Source organism: Saccopteryx leptura, chromosome 13, assembly GCF_036850995.1.
Source record: "Saccopteryx leptura isolate mSacLep1 chromosome 13, mSacLep1_pri_phased_curated, whole genome shotgun sequence".
NCBI classification, from domain to species: domain Eukaryota; kingdom Metazoa; phylum Chordata; class Mammalia; order Chiroptera; family Emballonuridae; genus Saccopteryx; species Saccopteryx leptura.
In genome coordinates, this window is record NC_089515.1 from 8,487,167 (window position 1) to 8,507,487 (window position 20,321).

The 20,321-nt window shown below is 54.5% G+C and overlaps 1 protein-coding gene across 19 annotated transcripts in view; it reads right to left on the reverse strand.

The window, feature by feature from the left end:
- Positions 1–3,897: 3,897 nt before the first annotated feature.
- Positions 3,898–20,321, reverse strand: part of TACC2 (transforming acidic coiled-coil containing protein 2) — a 203,112-nt gene continuing 186,688 nt past the window's right edge. For all 19 annotated transcript variants that reach the window (XM_066355383.1, XM_066355381.1, XM_066355392.1 and 16 more), the window contains 7 exons: positions 17,021–17,164; positions 15,965–16,041; positions 14,959–15,002; positions 8,933–9,093; positions 8,621–8,727; positions 8,139–8,259; positions 3,898–4,452 (listed from right to left, as the gene is read on the reverse strand). In XM_066355383.1, the coding sequence (XP_066211480.1) occupies positions 4,387–4,452; positions 8,139–8,259; positions 8,621–8,727; positions 8,933–9,093; positions 14,959–15,002; positions 15,965–16,041; positions 17,021–17,164 (720 nt within the window). In that variant the 3' untranslated portion in view covers positions 3,898–4,386. The remainder of the gene's footprint in view (positions 4,453–8,138; positions 8,260–8,620; positions 8,728–8,932; positions 9,094–14,958; positions 15,003–15,964; positions 16,042–17,020; positions 17,165–20,321) is intronic.

A 20,321-nucleotide genomic window follows, 5' to 3' on the forward strand; every position in this document is an offset into this window, starting at 1 on the left:
GCCCTCAAGTCCTAGATTGTAGCGGGTGGTCTCAGCAATGGGAAAGGAGCACTGGCCTGGGCCGGACACTGGCCACTAACTTGCTGTGACCTTGAGGGAGTCCTCTCTCTGACACTGGTCTGCAAAACAAAGTTCAGACAAAACCAGGCCTCAGCTCCGTCCACACAGCTGGTCCTGTGATTCCAAGATGGACCGGACCAGGAGGGGGATGACAGTGCGGTGGCCCCAGGATGAGGACAAGGTGGAGGACGAGCCCCAGATCTGTGATTTCATACCCTCATATCACCTGGAGCGATACTGACCTAAAGTTTTTCTTGAAGAATGGACTTACCTTTTTGCTGACAACTTTTTCTTACCCTGTTTTTAAAGTGAATGTGTTTTATCAACGAAATGACATACTTGGTATGTTGTTTTATTTCTGAGAGTCTTTTAACTACATTGACTATTTTTAAAACGTCATTGGTGAGCTGCCTTTCAAAGTCTTCCTTGTTGCTGCCGGAGGCTCGTGGCATGCTGGGTGAGGGCCAGGGAGCTGCAGGAGCTCACAGGATGGGCCACTGACTGTGTTAAGTGTTTCTTTGTACTCTAAGGCTCTGACATCGTGAGACCTTGCTGACTCAGGTTCCTAGAGATAGTAAAGGACTTACGGACAAGTGAGCCTTCCATATGCAAACCGACCAATCCAGAGCCCAAATCCCAACCTCCTCCTCAACTGGGCTCTCATCCTCAAGATCACTGTCCCCCTCCCTGATGACCCAGGGCCAGGTACCAGACAACTGTGATGGGCCCCTTTGCCCCAGAGCCTGCTGCCATGACCCCAGCCGGCCAAGCAGCCTACTTACCTGCCCTCCTCCTCCTCCCCGAGGAAGCCACAGCGGGGACTCCCTCTGCCTCCCAGCTGTCCCTGGTGCTTCCCCACGTGGTCCTGCACGGCCACTCCTCCAGGGAACTGTAATCAACTATCTTCCCAATGGCCGGTGTCTCTAGAGCAGGGGTCCCCAAACTACGGCCCGCGGGCTGCATGCGGCCCCCTGAGGCCATTTATCCGGCCCCCATCGCACTTCCGGAAGGGGCACCTCTTTCATTGGTGGTCAGTGAGAGGAGCATAGTTCCCATTGAAATACTGGTCAGTTTGTTGATTTAAATTTACTTGTTCTTTATTTTAAATATTGTATTTGTTCCTGTTTTGTTTTTTTACTTTAAAATAAGATATGTGCAGTCTGCATAGGGATTTGTTCATAGTTTTTTTTTTATAGTCCGGCCCTCCAACGGTCTGAGGGACAGTGAACTGGCCCCCTGTGTAAAAAGTTTGGGGACCCCTGCTCTAGAGCTATCGGGCTTACCATTCCCAGAGAGTGATAAAAATCTACATTTTGAAAAACTGGCCCAAGGCCTGGGGTTCTGGGAGGATTCCTCAGAGGAATCACGTCAAGGATGAGTCCGACGGGAGTGGGATTTAGCTGAGAGATGGGATGACGGGGCAGGGTGAATGTGCCCGGCAGAGGGCACAGCGTGTGCTGGCTGCAGCAGAGAGGCCGGAAGGGACGCAAGGGTCAGACCTGCCAGGGCTTGTCGGGGCCGAGGCGTCCGGGTCCTGCCTAGTCCTACCTCTGCTCATCTCCACGCTGCATGTCCCAACTCCTAAAACAGGCTTGTGAATTCTCCAGATTCTAGCTCGGCGTTCCAGCCCAGGAACTCGGAAGCCTGGGGAGCAGCCGTGGGCCCCCCTCCCGGGAGGGAAACCGACGAGGACCAGGAAGAGCCAAGCACTCACTCGCATCAGCCTGACAACCTCACCCTGGGCAAGCCACACGGCGTTCCTATCCATTGACGAAAAGCAGATTTTTTTTATAGCCCATAACAATAGGGGAGTCGGCCAGGCTCAAGGCAGGGCCCGCCACCCAGCGGACAGTGACAGGATGGGGGAAGGACTGCAGCGGCCCTAGGATGCATCCCCGCTGGTCTTCTCTCCCCTTCCTGCCTGGACTTCCCTTAAAGGAAGCTCTTGACCTGGAACGCAAGGGCCCTGCGGTCACCGGCTCCAATCCTGGCTGTCCCATCCCCTGTCTAGTGACTCAATCAAGTCCCCAGGTTCTTAAACTCTCCAAGCCTTTGTTTCCTTCTTGTCAACGGAAATAAAAATAGTTCCCGTTCACCAGGTCATTTCAAGGCCAAAGTGAGGTAGAGAGTGCTAGCCCCCCGGGACCTGGTGGGCGCTCGCGCCTGAATGCCCTGCACCTGCAGGCGTGCCCTGCGCGTGAGCATGCCCCCTGCCTGCCCCATTGCGACACCCACCCCGCCCTGCTCAACTTCTCCGGTGAAATGTCCTGGAAGACAGAGAGGCTTTGCTAAGAGACCTCTGCACCCCAGTACGGCCAAGGATTACATGAAGGGCATGGTCAGAAAGCCAGGCAGCCTCCTTCTGGCCGTGACCTCCTCGCTTGTCCCATGCAGAGCACCAATCACCTCCCTCGGTGTCAGCAGCCTGGACCGGACAGGAGTATGTCCTTGGTGGGGAGAAGGTGCCGGCATGGCCCCAGCCCCCAGCCCTCAGCCTTAAGCAGCTGAGCCCCAAACCTGAAAAGAAAAGAATCCCCCCTAGATCCCCCCACCAAGGTGCCCCCTTCAGTCATCAGTAACCACCTCCCTCTTTTCTGTCCCCCTCCCCGCCTGGCCCCACTCTGTTCTTGCGGGGAATCTAGGCGTCTCAGTAAAGCCACCTGTAACCTGTAACTTGAGAGCCTCAAGGAAATGCTGAGCTAAGAAAAAAGGTTAGAAGCTCAAGATTTCAACTGACTCGGCAAAGCGCAGTCCCTACTAAGCATCCTGAGGGCAGCCCGCGGCCGCGGGGCCTGAACGGGAAGAAGGGTGTCGGGGCCGAGGGCCGTTGGGGTCTTGGGTCTGCTTTTCAAGCTTATACCCCACATCACACGTCCCCCCAAAAGGTACATCCACATTCTCACAGCGCTGCCCGGGAATCTGTGACAGGCAGATTTAGAAACAGGATCTTGGTGAATGTAACTAAGGATCTTGAGCATCCTGCATTTGGGGCGGGCCCTAAATCCATCCACCGGTGTCCCTATGAGAGAAAGGGGAGAGATCTGGGACAGAGGAGACAGCCACATGGAGACAGAGGCCGAGGCTGGAGTGATGCTGCCACAAGCCAAGGAATGCCCAGGATGCCACCAGGAGCTGGGAGAGAGGCATGGCAGTCTCCTCCTCAGAGCCTTTAAAGGGAACAAACCCCACTTTGACCCTGATCTTCTGGCCTCGAGAAGTGTGAGAGGATCGATTTCTGTTGTTTGAAGCCGGTGAGTTCCTGGCGATTTGTTACGACAGTCCTGGGAAACAAAGGCCTCTTCCCACCCCCTCCCCCACCCACCCTTCAACCTGGGGTCTCCGGGAAAGTCGGGAGCAATGAAGGAGAGAAACAGCAGGCACGTCTACTTAGTTTAACTTCCAAAGTGGTCTAATGACCTGTCTCCCATCAGTCATCGACCCCCTCCCCCTTTCCTAGTCCTTCAGAGGGGAATGGACACTCAGACTTGATCTGCACACACACGCAGGGGGCAGACAGGGAGCATGGCAGCCTCCACCTCCTGGAGCCGATAAGGGCAAAGAGGGCCGTCCCCTCGAGTCAGAGACTTGGTGAAAGCACAGCCCGAGCTTCATCATTCAATACATTTGCTGACTAACGACTTGCTAGTCAGGATTTCTCCTTGGTTTCTACTTACCAACCCAGCCACAATCCCAAAGGAAATGTTACTGAAATCTACCAACAAAGAAATGAGCTCCAGACAGAGAAGGCTGGTTGAAAGGCCAAATCTGATAGGCTGTCACCAAGGCGAGGAGACACCCAACCCTTCCCAGACAATAAATCACAGCCACACGTATTGCCAAGATCCAAAGAAAAAAATTTTTATTTACAATAGAGAATTTCGTTCGAAACATGCATTTTATTTTATTATTATTTTTAACAAATCAGCAAATGCAGATCAAGTTTACACTCCTTAAGGCAAGAGTCCCTTTGCAAGCTGTACATGATCGTATTAAATCCAAAAGCCGCTCACCCTGGGAACTCATGGACAAAGGGCGAGGCCAAGGTCGGCGATTTGTCTTTTATTAGAGAATCAGACAATCTCCCTGATACAGGAACTCTGAGGTCACCTTGCTATGAATGATACTAGGAAAAAAATGCAAACCAATAGCAAGAAATTCGGATAGTCTCCTTAGAACTGCATACAATCAAATCAATGTTATCGAGAAAGGGAAACAGTAGTGCATACGAAAAAGTGAAAACAGAGCCTGTCCGCGGGCCTAGGAGGACAGCAGTGTGCCGACGGTCATATTGCACGCAACGGTCAAATCCGGACGTTTGGTTCCAAGTTAGCTCTTCCCCATTTTGGCAATCAGTTCATCACAGATCTTGGTGAGTTCTTCGATCTCTTTATTCTGTGAGCGGAGACAAAAAAAAAAGTGGTTGCTAAAATCTCTTGGTTGTTTGAAGTCGACCCAATCAGAATGGTCATTGGGTTTTTAGGGGCATGGGGTACTCCTCTAGGCTTCTTGGTCCCCTTGAGAAATGACTTGGAGACAGTCTGTCTACGTCCCAGCTCCAGCTGTGTGACCTTGGGCAAGTTATAAAACCTCTCTGAGGCTTGGTTTCCTTATCTCTCAAAGGTGGGTGATAACATCAGTCTCTCTGAGAATTAAATGAGGTCAGCAATGTCAAATCCCTAGCACAGTGACCCACACACAGTAAAGACATAACTAGTATTGATTCCCCACCCCACCTCCCTATTTTTTTTTTGTCTCTGGAGGGCGTGGACACAGAAACAAAAGCACGGGCAGGGGTGAGCTCTTTCTGGTCCCTTTGGAACAACTTTGCAGCCACCTTTTCCTCCAGGTCCCCACGGCAGCTAAGGCACAGCCCACCCCCGAGGCTGACCTGAGGCCCCTCCCTGGACACTGGGAGAAACACACGCGCAGACCCACTCCCTGTGGGTTCCTGGAGGCTCTCCGCGCGGTGCCAGGGCGCCATCAGCCTGACGCCGAGCAGACCCACTTCCTGCGCGTTCCTGGAGGCTCTCCGCGCGGTGCCAGGGCGCCATCAGCCCGACGCCGAGCAGACCCACTTCCTGCGCGTTCCTGGAGGCTCTCCGCGCGGTGCCAGGGCGCCATCAGCCCGACGCCGCGCAGACCCACTCCCTGCGGGTTCCTGGAGGCTCTCCGCGCGGTGCCAGGGCGCCATCAGCCCGACGCCGCGCAGACCCACTCCCTGCGGGTTCCTGGAGGCTCTCTGCGTGGTGCCAGGGCGCCATCAGCCCGACGCCGCGCAGACCCACTCCCTGCGGGCTCCTGGAGGCTCTCCGCGCGGTGCCAGGGCGCCATCAGCCCGACGCCGCGCAGACCCACTCCCTGCGGGTTCCTGGAGGCTCTCCGCGCGGTGCCAGGGCGCCATCAGCCCGACGCCGCGCAGACCCACTCCCTGCGGGTTCCTGGAGGCTCTCCGCGCGGTGCCAGGGCGCCATCAGCCCGACGCCGAGCAGACCCACGCCCTGCGGGTTCCTGGAGGCTCTCCGCGCGGTGCCAGGGCGCCATCAGCCCGACGCCAAGCAGACCCACGCCCTGCGGATTCCTGGAGGCTCTCCGCGCGGTGCCAGGGCGCCATCAGCCCGACGCCGAGCAGACCCACTCCCTGCGGGTTCCTGGAGGCTCTCCGCGCGGTGCCAGGGCGCCATCAGCCCGACGCCGCGCAGACCCACTCCCTGCGGGTTCCTGGAGGCTCTCCGCGCGGTGCCAGGGCGCCATCAGCCCGACGCCGCGCAGACCCACTCCCTGCGGGTTCCTGGAGGCTCTCCGTGCGGTGCCAGGGCGCCATCAGCCTGACGCCGAGCAGACCCACTCCCTGCGGGTTCCTGGAGGCTCTCCGCGCGGTGCCAGGGCGCCATCAGCCCGACGCCGAGCAGACCCACTCCCTGCGGGTTCCTGGAGGCTCTCCGCGCGGTGCCAGGGCGCCATCAGCCCGACGCTGCGCAGACCCACTCCCTGCGGGTTCCTGGAGGCTCTCCGCGCCGCGCCAGGGCGCCATCAGCCCAACGCCGCGCAGACTGCCCCGTCACAGAGCTCGGCTGACTGGCTAAAAACCTTCACAAATTCCTGACGGGGCGTAGAACTGCCCCCGGGGAATCGTGCTTCTGAATCTTTCTAGATCAGCGACTGTTTCCTCCGTGTGTCTTCCTTAGGGAAGAACGCATGTGATTAACTCCTCCTTCCTGAGTTTTCTTCAAGACAAAATTACGTAGCCAGGCGTCTGTGTCTTTTCTGTGACCCAATCCCATGCAACCCAATGTCTTCCTTGTCTTTTAGTTCACCGGGAGACATAAGATCACTTTCATTTGGCAACTGTCAAGTCCGAACCGCCCAGGTGGCCTTGAAAACCTCCGTCTTGGTTTGTGTCGCCTTACCTCCGTTTACCTAAATTGCACCAACGTGCTGCAATTTAAATACCGTCAGGCCCTAATGGAAGCAGGGGAGACGGCCTCAACCATATCCCTACACTTCTCAGCTGGAAGCACTGCATCCATCCACAACGACCTTAATACCCACAGTGACTGGAGAATGTGGTCTTTAATGTAACACAGTGTGCCAGTTTTTAAGAGGCACCGAATATGCCACAAGTGGATCAACAACACTCTAAGAATAAACATAAACACCCACTCAACACGAAAACGGCAGTGGTTTTCAATATAGACTGAGCGACCAAGGGCTGACATCAGACGGTTCTGACCATGTGGCTTGTCTCCATGGTGACTGCTAAGAACAAAGACCAGAGCCTGGATAATAGAGGTGGCTCGGAACACAGCACAGGCTCTTCCTTTCGTCAAAATACACGTCTCTGATATTAAACTTTCCAGTGGCCATCGGTCTCTTTCATCCCAAGAGGAAAAGGCAAAGAATGAAAATGATCCGGTCACGTGAGTTTCTAGTTTGAATTTCTACGACCAGGCACATACAGTGGGATGCAGGGTCAACGGGAGGCGGAGTTGCTGTTACACTTGGACCTGAGGGAATTTCACTCAGGTGTGAGAACCACGGAATTCTCAGGGCCAAAGGGAGTCCTCAAGACTGTCTGGTTTAACCCTCCAACACTGCAAACGTAGACCCTGAGGTGCAGGTGAGCCTTGCCCCGGGCCATAATGGATGACAGGGCAGGGTAAGGACCTGGGTCTCCCCAGACCAGGGGTGTTCCCTGACATCACGTAGGTGAAGTGACAGGTGGTACCTGCCACTGCGGAGATGAATATTGGTTGGCCCAGATCCCCCTGGGGGTCCCAGCCAGCCCCACTGGAACCTTGCTGGGTGTGGGCACAGGAGAGGGGACAATCTGAGGCCAGCTGGGTGCAGAATTAGCTGAAACCATTTGGGAGACATGCTGGACTCCGGCTACCACCTGCCTCCAAGGTTCCTCTGTCCATCAAGGTTCCAATGCACGAGAAGTGCCATGACCTGGGACCACTGGGCTCTATGGTCAGCAACCTGGCGAATCCTGAGGCTCAGTAAATCAACCAGAACCAGGCCGCATACCCAGAAACACAGCCCAGAGGGGCCTGCCGGGCCCACACTCACCCAGACTCGAGCTGACGGCCCCCCAGGGAGAGCGTGTCCAGTTGAATAAGCACTGGATTGGAAGTCAGGAAACCTGGGGAGAAGCTGGGGGACCCCAGGACGGCACCTGCCCCCATCCATGGAAATCAGAGGACACGGCCCAGCTTCTGCATCTACCCCAGTACCCGGCGGGTACATGGTGGGCACCATCCACTCCTCAGTGAGCACACTGCAGGCAGTGGTTGCAGTACTGTGCTTGGCACAATGTAGGTGCTTACATATTTGACAAAGAAATGAATGTTGAAAAGAGATGAAAAGCAGCACTAAGCACCCAGGGAAACAGCTACTCTAGGACAAGCAGGAGGGGCAGTCAGGGCTGGCACCGAGTGGCTCTTCCAGGGGACAGCAAGGGGGTGCTCCTGGAGCAGGAAGCCATCCTGGGAGTGCCGCCGTGCAAGCCTAGCCTCAGTTTACCTGAGGGTCGGGCGAGCCAGCCTTGCCGCCCGAGGCCGCTGCCCCTGGACCATTACCTTCTGCTCCAGCGTCCTCTCCAGGGCGTCCACCCGCAGCTGCTCCTTCCGCAGGCTGGCCTGGTAGGCAGCTTGCTCCTGCTGGGCCTTGCCCCGGACCTGGGCGATCTCAGCGTTGGCCCTGCGGGAATGTGGGGGGGGGGCGGGGAGCTCAGAAATGACCCCCCTTTCCCGTAGATGTCCCCCACCGTCCTCCTCCCAGCTCTGGGCAGGGGGAGCCGTCTGGCTCCAGCTCCCCCACCAGTGAAGGCCTGGCAGAAGCGAACCCCCACCTCAAGCCCCACCCTCACGATGCCCAGGTGCTCTGAGTGGGTGCCCAGAAACGACAACACACAGCCCTCACTTATCAAAACGCAGGCTGATGAGCACACCCTATCGTGAACCATACTGAACCATCCTGAAAAAATGCACGCCGTCCCCAGGCCCCCGTCTGGGGTGCCCCCCGAGCCGCCAGCCAGTCTGGGAGCAGCCCCGGCTGTTACCTGTCCAGCTTCTCCTCTGCGTGCACCTTCAGGGCCTGGTACCTCTGTTCCTCCTTCTTCACCCTGGACAGGTACTCCTGTGCACACTTCTTCAGCACCTCTTCATTCTGACACGACAGAGGACAGGGGTCGAGCCCACAGAAGGAATGCCGAGGAGTGCTGGGAACCCCAAGAACTCTCTGATGAGGGGGTCACCTCAGACGGCCACGTCCGAGTCCCCAGCCTGCGAGGACGGCCTGCTGGAAGCCCCACGACCTCCCCCACAGGGTCTGCTTTCTCCCACGCCACCCGTCCCCCCAGGCACAAGCGCACCTTGCGGAAGCCCTCCAGAACCTCTTTCATCTTCTCGTATCTGCGGAAGAGGTCGGCCAGAGACTTCTCCACGGAGTTCAGGTCAGCCAGGGCCTGCTCCTTTTCCAGGACCAGCTGCTGCACCGTCTGGTGGGAGACCGACTTCTCCCTCTGCTCATCCTCTGGTGGGAGAGACGGACACAAAACCATGGAGGCCGTGGAACCTGGGCCACGTTCCGGGCCTGCAAGGCCCCTGCCTCCCCTGTGGGCATCTCAGATTCAGGAGAGACCCATCCCCCGAGCGCACCCAGAATCTCCAGGAGCAAACCCCATAGCCCCTGCATCCCAGACCTGGACCCGTGCAGTATCAGATGGGGTGGACGTGAGCCAATGTTCCTTGACCTGACCCCTGAACATCTACATTGGAGACCCCAGGGATGCCACCCGGTATTGACAGCAAACAAACGGATTCATGGGGGAAAAAGAAAACCCCGCTACTGAGTTTATTGAGTAAAAGGTCCCGTAGCCTAGGCCATGAAGGGTTGGCCCTCCTAAGCGTTGTCAAGATAAAAGAGATGGTCATTAGGGGGAGAAAAGGTTTCTCTACCCTTAAAACAGCCCATGGAGCTATTTCTGTCAAAATGAGTTTCTATTATGTACTAAATGTTTGGCCCAGGTTAGAGTGGAGCCTGGGGAAGGGACCCTGTCCCCAACCCCACCTCTCTAGGCCTAATATTGTGCCTGAACATCTTGAGAACCACGTCCTACCGACGGGACAGGCCTTCTCTGGCCACACTGCGTTCCACAGCCCCTCGCCCGCACGGCGCTCCGTCTTTCGTGTGCTCGCCCAACACTGATCGGCGTGGGTGGGGAGCCGTTCGCTGGGATCTGTCTACTTTGGTGACGACAGAGTGGGGAAGGGAGAAGCCCCCCGTGTGGCGCTCCTGGGGGAAGGAGCTCTGGAGACCTGTCCCTCTGTCAGCCCAGGTCACCTGGAAGGGGTTGCCTGCTGCCAGGGACGGCCTCCCCAGGGAGGCTGCCGTCGGATGGAGGGCATGTGGAAGTGGGGAAAGCCACAACAGTGCTGTAGCCTTCTGCCTGCCCGACTGTCCTCTTCATCCCACGCTCCCACGCCATCACCCAGCAGCTGGACTGGGCTTCCAGAAATCTGACCCCGATCTCCCCACTCCTGTTCAGCTGCCCGGGGCCTCTCCCACCCTGGGAAGAAAAGCCCACTCCTTCCCCAAACACTGTGCCCTCCCTGCACCAGTCACGATGGCCTCCATGCCCCGGGGCTCAGGGCTGCTGTGCCCTCTGCCAGGAACAGGGGCCCCAGAGCTCCCCGGGGCCCCAGCCACACTCGGGTCTCTGAACCCCGGTCACCTCCCAGGGGTGCCGTCCCTGAGCACCTGCGGGAGATGCCTCCTCTGCACTCTCCCGTTCTCTCTTCTCCTTCCAGCAGTGACTGCTCCTCCTCGCACCAGATGTGTGTGCGTGCGTACGCACGTGTGTGCACACACATCTGCTGGAGGACCCTCTCCCTTAGGACACGTGCTCCACAGGGGCAGAGTCCCGAGCTGGTTTTGTCCACTGCTCTGTCCCAGGGGCCAGGACAGTGCCTGACACACGGACGACTCAACGCCCGTTTGTGCAGTGGGTACAAACGAGAGAAGCCTCGAGACAACCCTGGGCAGGTTTTTAACCTCCACTGCACAGAGGCGGAGGGGGTCTGAGAAGCTCAGCCATTTGTCCACTGAGGACAACGGAGTCAGACCCAACCCCAAAGCCACGTTCAGAGCCGCATCGCTATACAGGCCTCTGGATAACGGACCCAGAAGGAAGCAGCTCCCTGAAAAACGGGGAGATGCTGCTTTGGGTCCTTCGCTGTGAGATTCCTAACAGATCAGCATGCCGCCGTACCCCGCGGTCAGCTCACTCGTGTGCGTGGTGCGGGGAGAAGAGGGTGGACCAGGGGCCACGTCCTGGTTCCAGCTCTAGTCCTGACATAAACTGGCGGATCCCCAACCCCACCCCACCCCGCCGGTTCAGATTCAGCAGGTCTGGGGTCGGGCTGGGAATCCGCATCTGTGGCCAGTTCCCAGGTCCACGGAGCACGCTTGGAGAACCTCAGGCCCGGAAGACACCCGATGCCCCCGTCCGATCCTCCCTGTCACAGCCCGCACCACCAGGGCAGGGCAGAGGCCAAGAACTCGGCGCCGGAGTCCGAGAGCCCAGGCGTGAGCTCTTAACCTCTGTCTCAGCCTTCCTCCCAGAAACGGGGGTCACAGCACATATCTCACGGCACTTGGGGGAGGGGGGAGATTAAACAAGAATGTGTACATAAAGCCTTCAACACACAGGAAGAGCCCGGGTCAGTGGCCCGTCATCAGCAGCCCCACTGGCACCGGGGACCTGGGGGGACGGCGGGCTGCAGTGACCCACGAAGGGGGAGCTTGACATACAGCAAGAACGGAACTGCCCGCAATCTTGCCACATGCAGACTCCCCAAAGAAAGGGCGTTGAGCCCTTTCACCGGGACCGAATGCTTCTCATTCTTTGGATTTTAGCCGCTTCCTCAGGCCTCAGCGCGCCGTACAACGCACATTCCGGGCCGATTCGAGGACACGTACACATTTCGCTTGGCGTGGAAAGGAGCCATTTGTCAGCACAGGGGTCCCTCTGATTTCCTGGATCCGAGACTCCGTCTGCCTCAGGTTTCCTTCCTACCCGGCACAACCCTGGTAAAAATAGTCTCCCAGCTCCAGGGAGGTGTGGCGGCCAGGCGCGGTCACGGAACTTTTTTGTCAATTACCAAGGCAGTGACGTTCTTCGAATCAGGAAATCAGCCCCCAACCCAGGACGCTCCAGACTTGACAACAAAAACGATGTCCCTTGGAGATGTTCTGGCTTTTCAGGCAAAACATTACAAAATCATGTGGGGAAGCAGCCAGTACACAAAAGCAAAGGGAACAAAAATAGAAAAGCAAGCAAACAAACGAACAAACGAGGGTTGCAACGGGCAAGGTGTCAAGTTAGGCGAAAAGCGTTTACTTACCAGGCTTGCCTGTTTTGTTTTGCAAGCAAAGGGCAAGAAGCAACAGAAAATGGAAGCAAAACAGATCATCAGGGCAGTTGTTAGGAAAGCAGGAAAAAAGAAATCGATTGCGACTACCTGCCACGCAGACAGAAAGCACCGAAGTGTCTTTCTGCTCCGAATTCTAAGTGTTCACTTTTATGAGCCTAAAGCATTCTCTTGAGGAACGTGTGTGTGGTGAGAATGGACAACGGTGGCAGGACAGGGGTCACGTGGGCGTGGAGCATTGGTGACAGTTAGACCACAGCCACAGCACCAGGGGCTGGGGCCGCTAGTGCAGGCGGGTGGAAACTGGCTTTAACTTCAAAACACTGTGACACTCACTCTGGCCCTAAACAGCCAAGTTCTCTGGGCCTGAGTTCCCGCTTCCACAAGGAAGGCTGCTGGTTAGGTGAGTGCAGGCGAGGACACAGAACCCAGACGGGACATATGGGTGTGTGCCTCCCGCACGTGGAGAGACCCACGGCCGCCCAGAGAGGACGCTCATCCTACCCACAGCCACGGTGAATCCCCGCCATGCTGGGACTTCTACACAGACAAATGAGGACCTCACCATCTATGGTGGCCCTGATCAATGGCCTGCAGTAGTGGTGATGGACGGATGACAACCACAGGCGTGCCACCGTTCCGATGAGACCAGCTCTGGAGGAGTGGGACAGCAAATGGATGAGCGAGGATGGGGAATGAGGGAGGCGTCCACGGGGAGACCCCACCCAGAGTGACAATGCAGTGCCCAGCTAGGGACGCTGGAAGGGTCTCATGGAGTCAACTGTGAGCCCCCTCCCCCCCCATGAGAATGCCCTAAAAAGGTGAGTTCACAGCCCTAGGCTTTTGAAGAGAAGAACCCTCAGCCAAACACACCAGCCCTCCTAGGCACTGGGTGGGGCGGGGGACAAGAGTGGGCTGGGCGTGGCCATCCTCCCCTGAGTCAGGGCTCCAGACTCACTTCAGCTTGTCTAGAATTGAAACTGCTGTTCTACCTACTCTCACCTACTAATACCCTCCCAGGAAAGCATCAGAGCTGAATAATCGCCCTGTCACCTAAAGGACAGGCCACTGATGCAACCAGAGAGATTCTTATTCCTTTGATTTTTCAAGAGGGAACGTCTGATATCAAAATCGCCAGCCAAGCAGTAAGTGCCGGCCAGCTCTGGGCAGCCCCTCCCAGCAGCCAGGACGCCCGGCCTCCCCGTTTCAGCATTGTCCTCGACATCATCGCCAAGAGCAAACATAAAAATGTATGACCCCGAGACACGGGAGGCTGTTCCACATGAGCCACTGCAGGTCTGAGTGGCGTTTCCACATCCCAAGTCTCTGGGAGGCCAGGCCAAACGCCACATACTGGAAGCCATAAATCCTTCATCTGGCCACTTTCACCAGCAGTTGCAATGCCAAAAGTTTTTGTTTTGTTTTTTCTTATCTCATCCATACATATTCATAAATTCTTCTACCAATTTAATAAAGAGGTGTGATCTGATAGAAAGCAGACACACCACGAGGCTGATCCTCAGAAACACCCCCAAACGGCTTTCTCCCTGCTGAGCTCTGGGAGAAACGGCCTTGATGGTCATCAATCAAAATAAAAGAGAGCGCCTCTGAACGGAAGGCCCTCACTGTCAGGCTCTTCCTCACTCCCACGGCCACGCTCGTATGTATCTTGGGAGCCGCTGGAGGTGTCGTGTGACACACGTCCAATCGTTTGAGAGGGAGGGCTCACCCACTAGCACAGCGACAAACTCGGACACAGGAGCTGTGATTTGCGGAGAGCGGGGGCTCTCACTCTGTGTGTCCTCAGGAGGAAAAGATTAAAAAAAAAAAACAAAAAAAAAACCCTAGGTATCACAGACCTAAGCAAATGAATAAATCGATAAACAAAAAACTCCTCCCATCCCAAGTCTTATAACATCATTTCTGAAAAGTGATCATTAGGGTAAAAAACTTGGGCTTTGAACTGTAAGATTTTTTCTCATTAATTAAAAAAACATAAAGGCCGGCCCTGGCCAGTTGGGTCAGTGGTAGAGCGTTGGCCCAGCATATGGAAGTCCCGGGTTCGATTCCCGGCCAGGGCACACAGGAAAAGCGCCCATCTGCTTCTCCACCCCTCCCCCTCTCCTTCTTCTCTGCCTCTCTTCCCCTCCCACAGCCGAGGCTCCATTGGAGCAAAGTTGGCCTGGGCGCTGAGGATGGCTCTATGGCCTCTGCCTCAGGCGCTAGAATGGCTCTGGATGCAATGGCGCATCACCCCAGATGGGCATGCCAGGTGAATCCTGGTCAGGCGCCTGCAGGAGTCTCTCTCTCTGCCTCCCACTTCTCACTTCAGAAAAATACAAAAATAAAACACCCCAAAACACAAAAAACAAAAGGCTTAGCTATGTATCCCTTTGTAACAAGGCCTGGTCTTCTTGCAGACCACAGTGATCTGTCAGTACTGGCTGTTGGGATGCTGGGCAGGATGGACGCTGAGGCTGTGTCCAAGCTCAGCGAGCAAGGGTTGTGATGGGTCACAGGGTCTGCCACATCGCGAGGGGAAGGAGGGGGCGGCCGGCCAGACTGCTACGGCTGAGTGGGGTGTTTTGTTACTTCATCTAAACTACTTCAGGGTTTAGGGATTTGGTTCCTAGTCTCTTCTGTGAGCAAAAGAGCCCTCAAACATCCCAGGAACCAACCCAAATCTCTTTCCCAGGAAGTGGGAAGTCCTGGCTGCGTCAAATGATGGCCACTGGGGTGAGTGCCACAGTGTCCCACGGGCATGAATAATGGTGAGGGACACGCTAGCAGGTGTTTCCGGGAGGTCCCCAGGCAAAGCCAGGGGTGCTGGAGCCTCCCCTGAAGGACTTCGTGCTCTAAGAGGCGGCTGAGAGGAGCAGGCAGGAGTGAGTCTGCATCTTCAAAGCCCCCTCATCACCTGGAAAGCTCGGGGCAGGCCTGAGCCCCCGCCAGGCAGGACACCCACCTATCATCTGGGCGATGGTCTTCTCATACTCGGCCACTATTTTCCTGTAAGAGAAGTGAAACCATGTGGGAACCATGACAACAGAATGATTTAAATTTTTTTTTTTTTTTTTTTACAGAGACAGAGAGAGAGTCAGAGAGAGGGATAGACAGGAACAGACAGGAATGGAAAGATGAGAAGCATCAATCATTAGTTTTTCATTGCGACATTTTAGTTGTTCATTGATTGCTTTCTCATATGTGCCTTGACCGCGGGCCTTCAGCAGACCGAGTAACGCCTTGCTTGAGTCAGCGACCTTGGGCTCAAGCCAGGGAGCTTTTTGCTCAAACCAGATGAGCCTGCGCTCAAGCTGGCGACCTCGGGGTCTCAAACCTGGGTCCTCCACATCCCAGTCCAATGCTCTATCCAGTGCACCACCGCCTGGTCAGGCCAGAATGATTTTTCATTTCACACAAGGGCCACATGCTGGACAACAACAGCCTGATCGGCACACGGGAGGACATGCCTTACTCATCACAGCGGCCTCACACTTCTGGGGCCACCTCCACCCTCAGTCTTCTCTTTGCACATCCACACAGTTCCGTTTTCTAGTGCAGGACTCTGTACACACCACTCCCCATGCAAAGCCTCCAATGTCTCCCCCACTACTCACTAAGCAAAAAGAAAATAAGGCTAAACCTTCAGCCTGACGGTCAAATCCTTCTGCAACCTGAGCCCTGTCTCCCTCACCCATCTTCCCTCCTTCCACACCATCCCGTGAACACCGTGGTTCAATAACAAATGACACCCGAGGGGTGTAGAAGCTGAGGCCGCATGGGGAGATCTGTTTCCATTGTACGTGTATTTAGGGCATTATGTAACTCATGCACATGGTATTAAACACGTGAAGATATGAACCTTGGTCGTCAAGAATAGATGACTTGAATGGAAGACACTGTTCACAGGCCACACCAGCCCCAAGCATCATCAACCCACAGGTCCCCGGGGCCCACGCATCACAGCTCACCTCATTTCCATCACTTCTCGCCGGCTTTCTTCATATTTTTCTTTCCACTCTGAGACCTCTCTCTCCTTGCTAATGATCTAGTCCCAGAGAGCAGAGGAGAAAGGTCAGCCCCCAGCGAGTGAGCTTAGATCAGAGCAATGCACAGACTGACACAAGGAGATATCCCATAAATGTGGAATTAAAATTTCCTACACCAATTCCTAACTGTAGTCAGAGAATCTCCCTGAAAACGAGACAAAAATAAGCCAGATATCGGTGTTGGGGACCGAAAGCCAACAGGGTCTTTGCAGTTTAGATTTTTGGGGGACAGAGGTGTGGGATGGCAGTAAGCTGGTAGTCTGCGCAACTCCCCACCTCACTTGCTTAGTGAAGTTGCTAAAAGCTATTTTTTTCCATACCTCCATGTTAGCTGAGGTGCTGGATTGTTTAGACTCGTCCTATCCCCCATGTCCCTCAGAAAGACTGGAGGCAGTTTCTTTTTATCCTTTGTTTTGTGAAGTTAAGATGTTATATATGGTGAGGGTTTTCTGCACTTGGTAGAATTCTTGGGATGCCTTGGAAATGTGACTTTGTTTTAATGATCTCTTTGTTCTGCTAGTGGCCTCACTTTGCCCTATAAATAAAGCAGGTAGGGGGGTGGAGGCTCGCCTTTTGCAAGCTATCTTCTGCGTTGCAAAAAGTCCTCCCCAGCCCATCCTTTTTCTCTTTAGGTTTATTTTCTTAATTCCGCGCCATCCCCACTCAGGACCTGGAATTACTTAGCTGCGCTGGTCACGGCATATTGGACCTTCGCAATGCCCGCTGGGGAGCCACTGAAAGGCCTGTGCTGACTGTTACAAATCAAACAAGACCAGAAAGGTATTCCACAGTCACGTCTAGAAGATCAAAGCCCACAGCTGGCCACCCGTCTCTGCCTGCAGTGGTCAGAGGAGAAAGTCTATGTCCAAACCTGGACGTGGGCATATTTATTTATTTCCATGGGGCAGAGACAGAAGCTGTTCCCAGGGCAACCAGAGCCGGCCCGGCCGGGCCTGAGTCACACCCGCACTAGGGTACCTCCGCTCGGGCGATCTGCAGGGCAGAGTCCAGGTCGGGCTGCTGGAACAGAAGGCCCGGGGGTTTCTCCACCTCGGCGGCCCCCATGCGGGAGTACAAGGCTGTTTTGGAGATGGAGACATCTGTTGGGTGAGCTGCTTCTCTCTGTGAAATGGTTTTAAATTAAAGAAAAAAAAAAAAGTTAGCATCCATCACACGCCGAAGAGCACCACCGCATTCCTCCGCTCATGAATGGGTCAGTTGTGTGGTTTTGAACTATGAGAAAATGCTCAGACTAATGAATGAGGACATGGCGGGCACAATCTATGGAAATTGATCATTTTGCACCTGCACAGGCAGACAAAGGGGCTAATGGTGGAGGCCTCCTCGACTCCCGGCCCTTGGAGTCGAGCGCGTCTGGTGCCTGCTTATCATGGCCATTTATCAGACGCCGAGGCACTGAGGCACGGTGTGCTAAGAACCAAGGCCATTCCCCAGCAGGCTCCAATTCCAAAATAAAAGCCTGACGTGAATGATGTCAAATCCTAGTCTACGCCTGCCTAGTCCTGAGTAACGGCAGATCTGATCGTTTTTGTAAGACTGTCCACATTTCAATCTGGGGAGAGGGAAGAGGAGGGGAGGGGAAGGGGACATTTGTTTAGCTCCATTTGAAAGGATATGATTTCACAGAAAGCTTAAGGGCTACAGTAGTTGTCAACCCACGTCACCTTCCACAAACTACCGTATTTTTCGCTCCATAAGACGCACTTTTGGAGGGGAAAATGCCCGTGCATCTTATAGAGCGAATGTTCATTTCTTTTAGCTGCTGCGGGTTCCCGGACAGCTAGAAGAGTATTTGAGCATTAAAGTCTCTTCTCATTGGTTAATAACAGTGCTAATGGTTGTTAATACGGCTGTTGAGTTTACATTGTGGAAATATTATTGTGGTATATTTTATTAAATATTTTAACACACCGTTTGGTTCAGAATATTTTTTTTTCTTATTTTCCTCCTTAAAACCCTAGGTACATCTTATGGAGCGAAAAATATGGTACTTTCTGGAGGATGGAAGGTAAGAGTTATGTTGGAGAGCTGTTGCCTTCAGCCCGTGTGTCAATGGGAAAACTGAAAACTGGGTTGATGACAACACCCACATCTGCTGGTAAGACCCTCAGCAAGTGGTGTGATTCCCCGCCGCCTCTAACTGACCCTTGTCTGACTATAGATGACGACAGTCACTAGCCTCCCAGGATGGGGGAGAGGTCTGTGGCTCCCCTTCCTCCCTTCGCACAAAATGCTCAGCAATTTCCAACACAATTAAAATGCGGTGTTAGGAGCACGTTCAATCAGCGCAGCCCGAGTCTGTCTACTTCTACTGCACATGGACACTCAACCAAGCGTCCTCTCAGTCCTATTCATTAGCCCCCGGCGCTGTGGTGGTGACGAGACCAACCGCCACCCTGGTTTGCTAGCATCCAATTCCACGCGAAGCGATGGTGGTCTGACAGGCACGGTGGGCTTCTTCCCTGGGAAATTGACGAGAGGAAACTGAGCAGTGGACAGGACCCAGGGAGTGGGAGACAGGTGGGGGTCTGGGGAAAGAAGGATGGTGAGGACTCATCTTGTCAAGGGCAGCAGACAAGATAAAAGGACCGAAGGTCACTGGGAAGGTTCCGGAGCAGAATTTCTCTTCCGTCACAAGAACAGGCATGCTTGCCCTCTACCACAGTCTCGAGAAAACTGAACTTGGGACGGCCGGGAAGCCGCAGGCGGGAGTTTAATGGATAGGACTGGAGGTTCCGCGTCAGGACCGGTTAGTCGCACACATGCACGATGGACTCCACGGCTCACACCTGTCCTAGACGGGAGCATCTGCTGCTTGACTGTCACTCCCGCTGCCTGGCCTTGGGTATCTGGGACCCAAAGGACAACTGCTGATTGGAGCGGGGAGCGCGCACACACACACACACACACACACACACGGACCTTGGACCTCGTCCAAACAGAACCTAGAGACTTGTTCCCGTCTCAAACTGAATGCTGTGAGCTGTTCGGCCTCGGGTTCTAATTCTGAAAAGGATTAAAACAGGGGTCTCAAACTCGCGGCCCGCCCACCAATTTTGTGCGGCCCGCAGACTAATCAAACTCCGCAAGCCGCGAGTTTGAGACCCCTGGATTAAAATCTGTTCCTCTCACTTTTTTTTTTTTTTTTTTTGTATTTTTCTGAAGTTGGAAACGGGGAGGCAGTCAGACAGACTCCCACATGCGCCCGACTGGGATCCACCCAGCACGCCCACCAGGGGGCGATGTTCTGCCCATCTGGGGCATTGCTCTTTTGCGACCAGAGTCATTCTAGCGCCTGAGGCAGAGGCCACAGAGCCATCCTCAGTGCCCGGGCAAACTTTGCTCCAGTGGAGCCTTGGCTGCGGGAGGGGAAGAGAGAGACAGAGAGGAAGGAGAGGGGGAGGGGTGGAGAAGCAGATGGGCGCTTCTCCTGTGTGCCCTGGCCGGGAATCGAACCTGGGACTCCTGCACGCCAGGCCAACGCTCTACCACTGAGCCAACCGGCCAGGGCCTCCTCTCACTTTTTTTAAGTAAAATAATTATTCTTTGAAAAAAAAAAAGAATAAAATTTTGAAATAAAAAGAACATTAGCTGTCATCTAACTCATCCTGGTTCTTCCAAAGATGGAAAAACAAACAAAAAACAACCACAAACAAACTGTAGAACTGAGAGGTTTGGTGGAGGTTTCCCAGACTGAAATTCAATTCTGAACCCAAACTTTCTCAGCTCTCTGAAGTGCAAGAGAAAATGAATTTAAACTAACTTTATCATACTGGGCAGAAACTCAATATGACCAAAGGCAGGGATTAGCTGATCTTGAAGCTGCCTAACAGCCTTTGTAAAACAAAGCAGGGGATGAAAAAATGAATAAAATAATGAGCTTTCTAAGTAAACACAAAAGGTTACTACCATCTATGGTGATTCAATATCACTTGTCAGTCTGGGCCACCCGGTGTTTCAGCGAAGAAACAGATGACTTCAGAATCGCATTTGAATTAACTACCCATATCTGCATGTTAATGAACCACAGGGGACAGACCCTGGTTTTCTTTTACAACGGAGACTTGCTTTTCGCTGAAACTAATAGGTTTGTCTCTCACTGATATTTTAAAGATCAGACTTAGATTAAGTTTTGTTTCTCGTACGTAATCCTGTACTTGTCACTTTGGAGGAGCCAAAAAGCCACGGGAATCACAAATTAAAGTGCGCCGTGGCCATGACGCGGAGCGCAGGAGCCTACAGAACCAGCTTCCGACCC